The 14,805-nt window shown below is 45.2% G+C and overlaps 1 protein-coding gene across 9 annotated transcripts; it reads left to right on the plus strand.

Moving 5' to 3' along the window:
- Positions 1 to 3,951: 3,951 nt before the first annotated feature.
- Positions 3,952 to 14,592, plus strand: Champ1 (chromosome alignment maintaining phosphoprotein 1). 9 transcript variants are annotated; one of them, XM_076913855.1, is made up of 4 exons: positions 3,958 to 4,108; positions 6,292 to 6,446; positions 10,021 to 10,172; positions 10,558 to 14,592. In XM_076913855.1, exon 4 carries the CDS (start codon positions 10,602 to 10,604, stop codon positions 13,005 to 13,007), a length of 2,406 nt encoding a protein of 801 aa, XP_076769970.1. In that variant the 5' UTR covers positions 3,958 to 4,108; positions 6,292 to 6,446; positions 10,021 to 10,172; positions 10,558 to 10,601; the 3' UTR covers positions 13,008 to 14,592. The 9 variants fall into 9 exon arrangements, with proteins under 9 accessions (XP_034376129.1, XP_034376131.1, XP_076769972.1 ...); XM_076913856.1 differs by having other exon boundaries at positions 10,561 to 14,592; XM_076913857.1 differs by lacking the exon at positions 6,292 to 6,446 and having other exon boundaries at positions 3,957 to 4,108.
- Positions 14,593 to 14,805: the final 213 nt, after the last annotated feature.

Raw genomic sequence — 14,805 nt, forward strand, 5'->3', positions numbered from 1 at the left:
TTGATATGCCAAGGCAGGTTGATATCCAGGGGAGGCCTCCCCTTTTCTGAGGAGAAATGGAGAGGATGGAGAATGGTAAGGGGAGGGGAGGAGGGGGGAAGCAGATGTAAAGTAATTAACGAAAAAAGAATAAAACTGAGGAAAGATGAACTAAAAAACGCAATAAAGCAAAAGGTTTATTCTTTGAGAATATTACCGTTTCACCCATTTCTGAAGAACAAGTGAATTAAAAGAGAGTGGTAAGGTCAACCGCATGCCAGCAAATAGAAGCATGTTTGAGGGGAACAAGCTCCTGGAAACACAAAGTCTTCCAAGACAAGAGTGTGTCATAAGGATTAGATTTCCAGCACCTCAAAAATATCTGAATAGGCAGATACATAGTAAGCAGGTGAGCCCGGCACTCAGGCAGCAGAGGCAGGTGGATCTCTTGAGTTCAAGGTCACCTTGGTCTACAGAGTGAGTTCCAGGACAGCCAAGACTACACAGAGAAATCCTGTCTCAAAAAAAAAAAAAAAAAAATTAAATTAAAAAAAAAAAAGAAAGAAAGAAAAGAAAAAAAGAAAGAAAAAAAAAAGAAAAGAAAAAAAGAAAGTGAAATCAGTAAATTAGTATAAATCCACCAAACACGAAATAACTGTGGTCACAGGTATTTTATTGGCGAATTCTACCAAACATATATAGCAACATAAAAGAAAATTGTGTCGGGCTAGAAAAATGGCTCAGAGGTTAAGAGCACTGACTGCTCTTCCAGAGGTCCTGAGTTCAGTTCCCAGCAACCACATGGTGGCTCACAACCATCTGTAATGGGATCTGATGCCCTCTTCTGGTGTGTCTGAAGATGGCTACAGTGTACTTATATACATAAAATAAATACATTTTTAAAAAAGAAAATTGTGTCATTCACAATTTAAATATACAAACTGAAGAGGAGAAAACCATATTCTAACTAATTCTAGGAGGCATTACTCTGGCACCAAATTGAGATAACTGTACTGTGGTGTTTGTTTGTTTGTTTGTTTGTTTTTTGTTTGGTTTTTTGTTTGTTTGTTTGTTTTTCGAGACAGGGTTTCTCTGTGTAGCCCTGGCTGTCCTGGAACTCACTCTGTAGACCAAGGTGACCTTGAACTCAAGAGATCCACCTGCCTCTGCCTCCCAAGTGGTGGGATTAAAGGCCGTGCGCCACCACCACCCAGCTAATGGTTTGTATATAGTGCCCAGGGAGTGGCACTATCAGAAGGTGTGGCCTTGTTGGAGTAGGTGTGTCACTGTGGGTGTGGGCTTAGGACACTCATCCTAGCAGCCTTCAGATGAAGACATAGAACTCTCAGCTCCTCCTGCATCATGCCTGCCTGGATATTACCATGTTCCCACCTTGATGATAATGGACTGAACCTATGAACCTGTAAGCCAGCCCCAATTAAATGTTGTCCTTTATAAGACATGCCTTGGTCATGGAGTCTATTCACAGCAGTAAAACCCTAACTAAGACACATACCATAAAACAAAAACCTACAGATCAATATCAGGAGTAATATCAGGAGAGGAATGCTGATGTGAAATTCTCAGTGAAATACCAGCATATCTAACTCAGCAGCACACTGGATGATCACATTGCATGACTAAATGGGATTTATTTCTGGAAAGCAAGGATGTTTCCATATATAAAAATCAATCACTATAATGCATCATTATTATGCAATGTTAGAATGAGTTTTAAAGGCCATTTGATTGTTTTCATTGATCTAAAAATAATTTAATAAAATTAAGTTTTCACGGTGAGTAGTACATTTTTTTTTTTTTTTAAAACTAGGAATAGAGACAAACTACTCCAGCCCTAAGATGCACATATGGAAAGCCAACAGCGAGAGACTGAATGCCTCTAAGGGGCAGTGCAAGAAGTCTTGCTTTTATCATTTCTGTCTAACACAGACAACTCTGGCTTAAACAGTTAGGCAGGTGTGATGATGGTGACTCTTGGTTGTCAACTAGACACTAAGAAGAGGCTCTTCTCTCTGGGAAGAGAAAGCCTCAGTGGAGGAACTTTCTGCATCAGACTGGCTAGAGGGCATTTTTGTGGAGAATTTTCTTGATCGCTAACTTATGTGGGGAGAGGCCCTCCCACTGGGGGCTGTTCCATACCTGGGCAGGTGGGCCTGGGTTGTATAAGGAAGGCACGGAGCTATCCAGGGGAAGAAAGCAAGCTAGGAATGGCACCAAGGTCTCTGCTTACTCCAGGTTTCTACCGCCAGCTTCCTGCCTTGAGTTTCCTCAGTTTCTTATAACGTAAACCCTTTCCTCCCCAGCTTCTTTCTGGTTAGTGTTTTATCACAGCAACATAGAAGCAAACTAGGCCATCAAAGGGACAGTACATTCAAGTGAAAAGTCTCTGCTTTCTGGTTATATGATTTGATATGTCCCTGAAGAGTCCATACATGCACACACGAAACTCCCAGGAGCTAATAAAGTTAATTAAGCAAAGTAGCTGGGTATAGGTTGCACATAAAATCAATTGTATCTTTATATCCTGACAATGAACAATATACCACCAGGTAGGTTCTTCTCTGTGGGAAAAAAAAAGGCTTGGGGATCCCACGGTTCCTCCCGCCATGCTGTGGGTACTCGGCTGGGAATGCTCTGGGTTCCTCCAGCTGGAAGTTGGGCCCGGCTGCTCATTAACTAAAAGCCTCTCCCTGGCTCCTCACGGTTCCTCATAGCTGCGCGGCCCCAACACACGAGGAAGCCCTTGGGTTTCCAAAACTGGTTTATTCACATGGCGGATCGTGGATGGATCTGGATGCATACCCCTCAAACCCAGGATCGACCTGAGTTAAAAGGGGAGGGGAGAAGGGGGGAGGGGCTGGGGAGGAATGTTTAATCGGCTCCACCTCTGGCCTTCAGGTACCTCATTAGTATGTAAATCTCTCTAGGGCCTGTTCGCGCCCTCCACCTGTGTACATGACTGAAGGATGGAGGTGGAATGGAGATTAGACCTTGTGTTAGGCCCAACACTTCTCCTTTTCACCTCATAGGCTCTCCCAAATCTCACTTCCTCTGCTTCTGGTAGACGCTGCTCTGCCTCACCCCACAGGCTTCCAGGGTTCTCCTGACTCTCAGTCCCCTGACTTACCAGGAAGGTTCCACTTCTTCTCTACTCCATGGGCTTCCAGACTCTTCCTCTACCTTCTCCAGGACCCCATGATTGACAAGAGTTGACTCCAAACATGGAGAACCACAGCAGACGGTGGCGGTGAAGGGGACCAAAAAGTGTGCTGACCCTTGGATAGTGACTATTGGTGCAAACGGTCATGGATTCTCAAAAGTGGGTTAGGGAGGCCTGTGGTGGCTTGTGCCTTTGAGACAGGTGAGTCTCAGGGCTACATAGGGAGAGTCGGTCTTAAGAAACCAAAGTCACTAACGTTTTATGTGTCAGACAGCATGGGCTGCTTAAATAAGGTGGTCCTGGGTTCATTTCTATCATCATCCCAAACCAAAATGCAAAGAACCAAACCACCACCACCACCACCAACAACAACAACAAAGGCAAAAGCTTAAGAAAACTACATAGGTGTATAAGGTAAACTAGGTCTTCACAATCTTTCATAGCAAACAGACTAATACTAAAACTAAAGGCGAATACATTTCAATTGTAATTGAAGCCGATTTCTAGAGTTTGAGTTTGGAGACGTGAAACCTGTTTACTGTCTTCTAAAAGCTTTGTATTTGTCTTGTATTTCTAGTGTAGACAGTATGCCAATGAGTGAGTCCTTATTAAGAAGGAACATATCAAAAGACAAAAAAACAAACAACAACAATCCAAACAAACAAAAAGGGGGGAAAGCAAAGAGAGGGAAGCCCAGACCAGGGGTTGGCCCTTGCTTCCCCCAGCCCAGTCCAGCCCAGCCCAGCCGGGAACCTTAGGGGCCGGGGGAGGGGGCGACCCGGAGGCACGCGACGGCACTTCCGGTGGGGGAGCGCGATACTTCCCGGCTGGTCTTGCGTGCAGCCGCCATTCCCGAGGCTGTGCAGCCGGCCCAGCGTTTCCTGTGGGCGTTTCCTCCTCTTCACTCCAGGACACCTCGCCGGAGGGTGAGGAGCCGGCGGCGCCTCGGTACGGGCTGCATGGTTCGGCGGGCGGGCGCGGTGGTGCGGGCGGGCGCCTTGATGCGCTTGGCGCGGCCTGGAGGCCGGAGCGTACCGCGGCTGCTTCCTGCTCTCCGCCTCTAAGGCCGGCTTTTTTTTTTTTTTTTCCCTTGCTTCTGTCGGTGGCGGTGGCGGCGCACAGGATGGGAGGGGGCAATATCGGTCTGGAATTTGCTTTAGGGCTGCTGTCCCGAGGTCCGGAAGACCTGTGACCTGTGGCAGAAGTTCCCCCGACGTGGACCATATAGGGGGTTAGCCTTGTCCTGGGAACCTTTGGGATGGCTGCAGCCGAGCAGGGTTTTTTTTTCCAAGAAAGGGACAGGGCTTTGGCACTTTGCTCTGGGGTGTAAACTAGTGCCAATCAGGTGTTGTCTCACATTTAAACTAAAGATCGCTCAGTGCCCAGAAGTTCTACCCCCCAGGTAAACCGATCGTGCTTGTCAAGAACACAGGGAACTCAGAGCAGTAAGTTACTCTGAGGACCTTAATGGCCTACAGGTGATAATGCACTCAGCCTTTCCTATAAACTGTGGCTCTCCTAAGTTAGGCTGGGGTTGCAGCTCGATGGTCAGCCCTTGCTTAGCAAGAGTGAGGCCTTGGGTTCCAGCCCAGCACTTGGGAACAAAAAAAAAAAAAGTATCACTTGTTACAAATTACCTCACTAATTAAAGCAAATTGTTAATAGAATCGGAAAACGTGTAGAAACGTGCGAGTTATTTGTGCTTTGTGTTTTGTTTTTTAAACACAAAACCAGTCAAAAAATGTATAACCTTAAAAAAAAAAACAAGACTATTCATGGAGTACAGTTGTACTAGTATGTACATAGGCTAATAGGTCCTAACGTCCTAGGTTGCTGTGATCAAAAACACCTTTGGGGAGGAGAGGATTAATTTCATCTTACAGGTTATAGTCCATTGTTGAGGGAATTAAGGGCAGGAACTCAAGCGGAAAATACAGAATAAAGCTGTGTGCTAGCTAACTCCCAGCCTCACAATTCAGTTCCCTTTCTTATACAGCAAAGGCCTGCAAGCCTAGGGACAGTACCTGCTACAGTGGGTTGTACTTCTACATCAATTATAAATCAAGAAAATGCCCACAGATGCCTATGAACTAGGATGATGGAGACAGTTCTTCAGTTGAGGCTCCTGTATCCCAGGTGTGTCAAGTTGGCAACTAGTGTAGCTTACATATCCACTAAGCTTACAGGCATTCTATGTTGGATTTTTAATATAAAACATGTATATCTAAGTGTATTTGTTTGTTTGTTTGTTTGTTTCGAGACAGGGTTTCTCTGTGTAGTTCTGGCTGTCCTGGAACTCACTCTGCAGACCAGGCTGGCCTCGAACTCAGAAATCCGCCTGCCTCTGCCTCCCAAGTGGTGGGATTAAAGGCATGCGCCACCACTGCCCGGTCTAAGTGTATTTTTAAGAGACTATCAAGGCCAGGTATGGTGACTCCATGCCTTTCATCCAAGAACTTGGGAGGCAGGGGAAGGTGGCGCTCCGTGAGTTGGAGGCCAGCCTGGTCTACATGGTGAGTTCCAGGACATCTAGGGCTGCATAGAGAGACCCTGTGTCAGGAAACAAAACTGCCAGGAACTAGGACTAGGTCTCCAGGACGAAAGTGGGTGGGAGTGGGTGTGGTTTCCACAGTGCACCCCTGCACTGGGGAGTGTGGGTGACCATCTGTCAGCACCAGTGACCAGAGCGCAGACTTAGAGGCTTTTTACAGTTAGTGTTAGAAGTGCCGGAATCCAGACTGGGGTCTGCGCACATTGTTCAGCAAAGATTTGGAGTCAAGACCTTGAAGAGTTACTTTCTCTCAAGAAAGGGCATGGAGTTGGGTTGGTGGGTAGGATCTGGGAAGAGTGAGGGGAGGGGAAAGGGGTATGAAAACAATTTCTTTTTAATCAAATAGGAAAACCTTAAAAATGTTTACACAAAATTTAAAAAGAAGAGTTACTCTGAGCATTTTTATCCATTGTAAAACGGAGAGGCCGGGCTCTTAGTCCTTCTGGTCTTATTGATTGCTGGTTTCTCAGTGTGGCACTGCTGGTAAACACTGTGTTCCAATTCATGATAAAGCATTTTATGAAACATTCTGGGTCTGGAGACCTGGCGCACCTGCTAAGACACCTTTTTGTTCTTGCAGAGAACCCAGCTTGATTCTCACCATCTACACGGTGGCTCTCAATAGTCCATAGCCTCAGTTCAAGGAATCCAATGCCCTCTTCTGCCCTCCATGAGCACCAGGCACACACTGTGCACAGGCAAAAATGTGATCAAAATACACATTAATCTAAAAAAGTAAGACTTTTCTGTATTATCCATACTTTTTCCTTTGTGACATGTTTATGTTCATAAGTGATACTTTTTAATACTGCTGTCAACATGATGTGTTTTACATATTTTCCCAGCTTGCTAGGACACCCTGCCTCCTTCTTTCTATTGATAATAGTTGAATCAGGCCTTTGGTCTTACCCATGCTTAGGCAAGTGCAATTCCATTAAGCTACACCCCTTACAGAGACTCTTAAAAGTAATTTTATCTACTGGGTGGTGGTGGCATATGCATTGGGAGGCAGAGACAGGCAGATCTCTGAGTTCAAAGCCAGCCTGCTATACAGATTGAGTTCTAGGATATCTAGGGCTATACAGAGAAACCCTTTCTCCAAAAATAAAAAAAAAAAAGCAGTCTATTTCTGGGGTAGCAGCTCACAGTCCCAACAAAGCATTCTTATCTAAAGCTGGAGACTATAGGACTGCCCTAGGTTTGTGCAGTTGATAAATGGATTACAAATTCTTGATACCGTCCCTCCAGCTGACTGTATGGCTTCCTCTGCTCTGTTTGCTCTGCTTATTCACCTGATGTTGAGCAGACATTTAATGGTAGGGTTGAGTTTTCTCAGCTGTATTGGAGTTGTTGATGCTTTAGTTTTGAGACAGGGTTTCTTTCTATCTCCCAGGCCTGGAGCACACTATGTAGCTGAGGGTGACCTTGAACTTCTGATCCTCCTTCAAGCCCTTGATGTCTTGACATGAGTGCACAGGTCTCCTTTAGTTGTGAAGTTGGAGTCTTCCCGGCACAGTATTAGGACTGATGAAGTACTTTCTGAGCACACAGCACCAGGGACAGGTGCAGGGTGCAGGGATGAACTGGGCTCTGTGAGAGCTGTGGCTTTGGTGTTGAGCTGAGATGTGTGAGGTGACTGGTGTGTTGGAAATATGCATCTGGTTTGAGGAGATTGAAAGGAAGGACTGTGCCTTAGGTGCTTTAGTGTGAGCCCTCTAAAGGGTGAGTGGGTTGCCTGTTGGGTAACAAAATGGGCTGTACAAGGAAAGAAATACCGTTCTTGAGTTCTAGCACTTGAGAATCAGAAGAAGGGAGATGCCTATGAGTTCAAGGCCAGCCTGGTCTACATAGCAAGCTCCAGGACAGTCAGGGGTATGTAGTGAGACCCTGCCTAAAAAAAACCAAAACCAACAATACTAGTAATAATATCTTTAAATAGGATTTATGAAAATTTAAAATATTATTAAATTCTTGGGTTCACTGTTTTTGAAATTAGGGCAATCCTGTGATTTCTAGATGCTGCAATCTGTGCTGCTCACTAAGGGCACAGAAGGAATATGAATATGGTTGCACCATGGTCTCTATCGTAGAGCGTGTTACATGTGCTTGGCAGTGGCTAGGACTTTTGTTTAGTGGTAGAATATTGTTTAAAGGGAAATTAGATTTATTTTCAGAGACACAGTCTCACTGTGTTTCCCAGGCTAGCCTCAACACTCACTCTTAGGTTCAGGTGAGCCTCTTGCCTTTAGCTTTCTGAATAGGCAGCTCTGCCAGCCTGTGGGCATATAGCACTACCCTTGACAAAGAGAGAAGATTTTGCAATATGACTGAGGTTACTGTGCGTAATGGTTACAGTTTTATCAGTTACTGGTTCCTGTGCTGAGGAGATGGCATGCCAGAGTGGGCTGTGGAATCGGTGAGAAATAGGAGAGAAGTACTAAAGAACCAGAGTTTAAACATAAGACTTAGGAACTACTAAGTGCGCATGCATATTAGGCAGAGAAAGGGGTTGTCTAATCAAGAGCTGAAACAGCTGCTTTGGGGTAACAAGATTAGGCTAGATTTCTCTGTCCATCTAAAGGTAGATTAAAGATGCAAATGTGATGTTGCAACGGATGGGTCTTAGGGCTGCACATGAACCAGCACGTGCAAGGCCTGTGTCCAGCTTCCAGCACTACCAAAACTAAGCTCCAGCGTGGAGTAGGCAAGTCCAGAAAGCCTCCTCCTAGATGAAGAGTCCAGGCAGTAAGGCTGCTGAGAGACAATCAGCTTTCCCTGGGATAGCTCCCTAATTGGTTATCCACTATAGAGTGGCTAGCCCTAAAAATACACCTCCAAGGAACACTAAATGAGCTCAACGGTTGGATTTGGGGGGGGGGGAGTAATAAGAAAACGTCATGATTTTGTGGGAGGCCTGAAATGGGATTATGTAAATACAGTAGATATCTATGACATTTTTAAAGTAAGTTTTAAAAAATTTAAAATTGAAAGTAAAATAAAATGAAAAAACAACAAACCTAAAGATGTGAGTGTTAGAAAGAATGAAGTGATTAGCATTAGAAAAAACATACTAAACAATTGAAAAAATAGCAGAATAAGAAAGCATAATGTAAGTCATGTGTGGTGCTGTATTTGTAATCCTAGCGAGTGGGAGGCCCAGGCAGGTGAGTCAAGAGCTTGGGAAAGCAGGCCAAACTGGGCTATATAATGAAACCCTGGCTCACAAAAAGCATAACTTAGAAACCCAGATTCTAAGCCTTAAGTTTAAATTTATAAGTAAACTAATAGGTGTTTTATAAAAACAATTTGTGGTTAGATACTATAAAATTAATGAGATAAATAATAAGCTGGGAAATATTTTAGATAAGGGCTGTTTTCTTTGTGATTATATACTGAAGTTTACAACTAAGAAAGATGGACATAGAAAATGAACCAATACCTAATGTTTAAAAAGACGAAAGGCTAGTAGGGAGATTGTTGAGTCTTTCTCAGGAAAGAACACAGTGAAGTTGGGTGTGGTGCGGTACCACTGTAATTCCAGGGTTCATGAGGTTGAGGCTGGAGATTATCCTGAGTCTTCAGGTCAACCTGGGCTACATAGTAAGCACCAGGCTAACCAGTGCTACCTGTCAAGACCTTGCCTTTCAAAAAATAAGTAAACAAATTTATAGATAAAAGAGAACACCATTAAACAGCAGTAGTGAGCTCCTTCCTGTAGCAACAAGGAGTTTTGATTTTACTCAGTTTTGAGGAGTTGGGGAGATCTTTCTCACCTGCACTCTTGGTGTATTTTAAAATTCACCAAGAATTCAAATTTGGTGTAAATTTAAAACTCAGACAGTCTTTGAACCAGTAATAATCTACTAGAAGTATTTCCTACAGAGAGACTCTTTTATACAAAAGGTAGAAGGGAGTTCTGTGCTTACTCTATAAAAATGTTCTGCAGGTTCTTAAAGGTTTAGTGTGAGCCATGTGTGTAAAATGCTCTGTGCTTGTATATGGCTGGAACAGTTCCTCAGTAACACTAGTTACAGTGAAAAAACTGGCTAAAACTTTTAGCCTCCACGGTGTCTGTCCCCTGTCTGATGCCTGCAGGATCTTACTCAGAGACCTTCTCTCTTTTATTCTTAGGGTGGTTAAAACATTCCAAAAGTTGATAGAAAATAAGGCCAGGGTCATGTTACAACAATCTTTCCATAGCTAGATTTAATTTCCTGGAAAGGATCTAAAGTTTCTTCCTAGATTTTTTTTTTTTTTTTAAGATTTATTTATTATATATACAGCACTGTGTCTTTGTGTACACCTGCAGGCCAGAAGAGAGCACCAGATCTCATTACAGATGGTTGTGAGCCACCATGTGGTTGCTGGGAATTGAATTCAGGACCTCTGGAAAAGCAGACCGTGCCCTTAACATCTGAGCCATCTCTCCAGTCCATTTCTCCCTAGGTTTAAGTCACCTAGGTATGTATCAGCTCTGTATGTGGACAGCTTGTTGATTGAGGATTTTAGGATCTAAGTGTAAACTACAGTAAATAGTTAGGAGCTCATTCTTGAGAAACTGATGGTCCTAACCCTGGGCTAGAACGAGTCAGTCAGTGTCTCTGAAAGCACGGCCGTGTCTTCACGAAGAAATGAGGAGGGTGTGCTTGAGTGACAGTGTTGGGGTTAAATGAGATGACTGTGTAAAACTCAGTGCTGTAGCTCAGCCACAAGTTAATCTCTCTTTTCTTCACAGTCTTGTAGACATTTTTAGTGCCACATGTGTCATTCTGGACTTACATCTATGCAAGTACAGCATTGTGTTCAACACAGAGTCCTTTGGAAGTAACTCCTTTCTCTGTTGCAGCAGGATTGAAGTCTGTCAAGTGCAGTCCTGCGGTGTGACACAAGATGGAAGTGTGTCAGGAACTGCGGAAACCAGCGATAAGCCTGGAGTGTGGTCACTGCAGTTTCCGAGGCACCGATTACGAGAACGTGCAGATCCACATGGGCACCATTCATCCTGAGTTCTGTGATGACATGGATGCTGGAGGACTGGGCAAGCTCATCTTTTACCAGAAGAGCGCCAAGCTCTTCCACTGCCATAAGTGCTTCTTCACGAGCAAGATGTACTCCACGGTGTACTACCACATCACAGCCAAACATGCGGCTGCAGACAAGTGGGCTGACCAGCCGAAAGAGCAGCTGAGCAAAGAGATGGAGTCTGGGAAGAGCCCGCCCCTTCCTGAACCTCAGAACACAGCCTTTGACCCAGCAGAAGTGAGGCCCACTCCAGCCCTCCCCACAGAAACACAGAAAACTAGTCCGAGTTTGTCTCCAGAGTCACAAGCCTCTGTTCCTCCGGTTCTGGAGCCTCAGAGCTCTGGTCCTGTTATTTTACCCGAGCCACAAGCCCCTTGTCTTCCTGCTGAGACCTCAAAAACTTCTCCTGTTTCTTCCCCTGAGTGTCTAGACCCACCCTGTGAGCTTCCTGAGCTGGAGAAGCCGGAGCAAGTCCCTTCTCCTGAGTCAGTAAAGTCTGCTCTTGTCAGCTCCAAACCCCAGAAGCATTCTCCCTTTGCAGATACAGGGGCTCCCCCTTCAGCCTTGTCTCCAGAGTCACCGGTTCTAGCCACTTCTCCTGAACCCTGGGGCCCATCCCTCAGTGCATCTCCAGAGTCTCGGAAGCCAGCGAGGACTGCCTCACCTGAGCCAAGGAAGCCATCCCCATCAGAGTCTCCTGAACTTTGGAAGCCGTTCCCTGCCATCACTGCAGAGCCACGGAGACCAACCCCAGCAGTATCACCAGGTTCCTGGAAGCCAGGGCCACCTGGTTCTCCTAGGCCTTGGAAATCCAGTCCTTCAACAACATCAGGACCGTGGAAGTCATCTAAACCTGCTCCACCTATGTCTCCTGGACCTTGGAAGCCAATACCTTCTGTATCACCTGGGCCTTGGAAACCTGCTCCATCTATGTGCACTGCATCCTGGAAGTCTTCAGTCTCATCTGGTTCCTGGAAAACGCCACCCACATCTCCGGAGTCATGGAAGTCTGGTCCACCTGAACTCCGAAAGACAGCCGTTCCCTTGTCGCCTGATCATTGGAAGGCAGTGCCCCCTGTGTCTCCTGAGCTCCGCAGACCAGGCCCACCACTTTCCCCAGAGATCCGAAGTCCAGCAGGTTCTCCAGAGCTCAGGAAGCCTTCAGGGTCACCAGACCTTTGGAAGCTTTCTCCTGACCAGCGCAAAACTACTCCTGCTTCACTTGAGTTCCCCGAGTCCCAGAAAAGTTCCTGTGGTAATTCTGATCTCTGGAAGTCTTCCTTCATTATGGAATCTCAGAAATCTAATGTCTTCTCTGAGACGAGGAAACATGCTGCTTCTGGCTCGGCTGAGTCACCGAAGGTAGCCTCAGACATATGGAAGCCTGTCCTGTCTACCGATGGTGAGCCTAGGAAGTCCACAGTGTTTCCTGAGCCCACCAAGGCAGTCCTTCCTGCATCTCCCGAGCCACGGAAACGTGCACTTTTCCCAGAGTCCCGGAAGCACGTCCTTTTACCTGAGCTGCCCAAATCCGCCGTGTTCTCAGAGGCCCAGAAGGCCACGGAGCTTAGTGAGGAAATACAACTTGAAGCTGTGGACAATGCAAAATGTGATAGTCTGGTCCAGGAAGGGCTTCTGGCTACACCCAAGAAACTGTTAGACGATGCTCTATTTCCTTCTTCCAAGAAGCTCAAGAAGGATAGCCAGGAGAACTCGGACGCTGAGCTCAGTAGCAGTGAGTACATCAGAGCAGATTTAGACGCCTTGGACATGAAGGGCCAGGAGTCAAGCAGCGATCAGGAACAGGTGGATGTGGAGTCTATTGATTTTAGCAAAGAGAATAAGATGGAGATGGGTGGTGTAGAGCAGGCCAAAAACGTTCTTCAGTTCACCGAGGAGAAGGAGGCCTTCATCTCTGAGGAGGAGATCGCAAAGTACATGAAGCGTGGAAAAGGGAAATATTACTGCAAAATCTGTTGCTGTCGGGCCATGAAGAAAGGCGCTGTTTTGCACCATTTGGTTAATAAGCACAATGTCCACAGCCCATACAAGTGCACAATCTGTGGAAAAGCATTTCTTTTGGAGTCTCTCCTTAAAAATCACGTAGCAGCCCATGGGCAAAGTTTACTGAAATGTCCTCGCTGTAATTTTGAATCAAATTTCCCAAGAGGCTTTAAGAAACATTTAACTCACTGTCAGATCCGGCATAATGAAGAGGCAAATAAGAAGCTGATGGAAGCTCTCGAGGCGCCATTGGAGGAGCCGCAGATTTAATTTTCGGACATTGACCCTTGCTCTACAGTGTTGCTTGCCAAACTCGTAGGTTGTTGAGTAGCCTAAATGAATCAGTAGCCAGTGTGTGTGTAGTGACTGTAGCTTGTTTGTCTAAGTAGTGTTACAAAGAATAAGTACTTGGTTATTTTTTCATATGGTCTCTTGTTTGTGTGTCTGGCTATTTTATAAGTCAGTACATTTCTGTTATAGATTCCAGATGGATATGACTCATTTTCCTTAAGCATGTTTTAGTCATAATACAAGGAGTGGGGAAAGTAGGCAGGCCATTTAGCAAACAAGCAAGTTTAGACCTAATCAGAGCCTTTCTTCTCCTCCACCGTGTGTGCTCGTGTGTGTGCGTGTGTGTGTGTGCGTGTGTGTGCGCACGTGCATGCATTTGTGTGCGTGCGTGCTGTGTGTGTGTGCGCGTGTGCTCTGTGTGTGTGTGTACACGTGTGTATGTGCGTGTGCGCGCACACGTGTGTGTGTGTGTGTACACGTGTGTATGTGCGTGTGCGCGCACACGTGTGTGTGTGTGTGTGTGCGCACGTGTGTGAGTACGTGTGTGAGTGTGTGTGTGAGTGTGACTGATTTCAGAACATAGAGATAATTAGATGAGCTCCGTGGTGGAGTCTTGCCTAGCATGCTTTTGCATACTTTCAGTCCCAGGGCTCTATCCCCAGTACCTTAAAAAAAATAAATAAATAAAATAAAAAAGGAATGTATGAGAATTGAGCATGAAAAGTAAATTTGAGAAGAATTTTGTTAAATGTACTTTTGAACCATGTCTTATATCTTATTTTTTCATGTAAAATTAGTTTATAAATCTTGAATATTTTCTTGTGTTCATTAATGTTTATGTTATAGAGCAGCGGTTCTCAACCTGGAGGGGGATGACCCTTTCACAGAAAGCACACATATCTACATTATGATAATAGCAAAGTTAGTTATGAATCAGCAATGAAACAGTTTTATGGTGGGGGGTCACAGCACTAGAAGGCTGAGGCCTGCTGTGAGGACAGTTAAAGAAAGGGTCACTGGTTTGCGGCTGATAGGAAAGCTGAGCAGGTCTTTAAAGCAGTTTTGGTATTTTCTGCAGGCTGAGAAGGACACCACTTTCCTGTAGTTCTTTGCGATGAAGTCTTCCTTGTGGGGGTCTTGCCTTTCACTTCTCTGCCAGTTCCCATCAACAGATGATCCTTAATTGCCAAATGTGTTAGTGTTTGTACCTCCTACTCTGGGCCGAATGTACTTTGTGTTGGGGCTCAAGACCTGAGCATTGAGCAGGAGCGGAAAGTCTTCCAGATGCACAGTAAAGAGTTCACAAACAGCGCTGGTGTGGCAGCGGTACATAGTAGACTCAGACTCTGCCTCTTGGGAGCTGGGTTGAAGAGGGTTCACTTGAGCCCAGCCTAGCCTGGGCAGCACAGTGAAATCCTGCCTCAAAAAGCATTCCTGCTTGAAAAGCATTTTGCTTTTGTTTCACATGGTTTTGCCATTGTAAATACCTTGTATCTCTCTGTGGATTATTCTAACATATTTTGTTAAATGTGTATCAACCAAATTAAAAAGGCTTTCATGTTAATATCTTCATGTGCACTTTCTTTTAATAATTTGCATTATAATCAGACTTATGATGCCTGAGGAAGGTGGTTTAAAATAAGCTTATTTTGGCTCTTGGGTTTGGAGGTTTCAATGGCTTGTAGGGATGTGGCAAGGAGGAAGGGTTCAGCAGAGGAACACTGCTCCCCTCAAGGGATCCAGAAGAAAGAGAAGAGGGATGGGAAAGGGCCAGGGC

The sequence above is a fragment of the Arvicanthis niloticus genome, chromosome 16 (genome assembly GCF_011762505.2).
Source record: "Arvicanthis niloticus isolate mArvNil1 chromosome 16, mArvNil1.pat.X, whole genome shotgun sequence".
Classification (NCBI taxonomy): Eukaryota; Metazoa; Chordata; class Mammalia; order Rodentia; family Muridae; genus Arvicanthis; species Arvicanthis niloticus.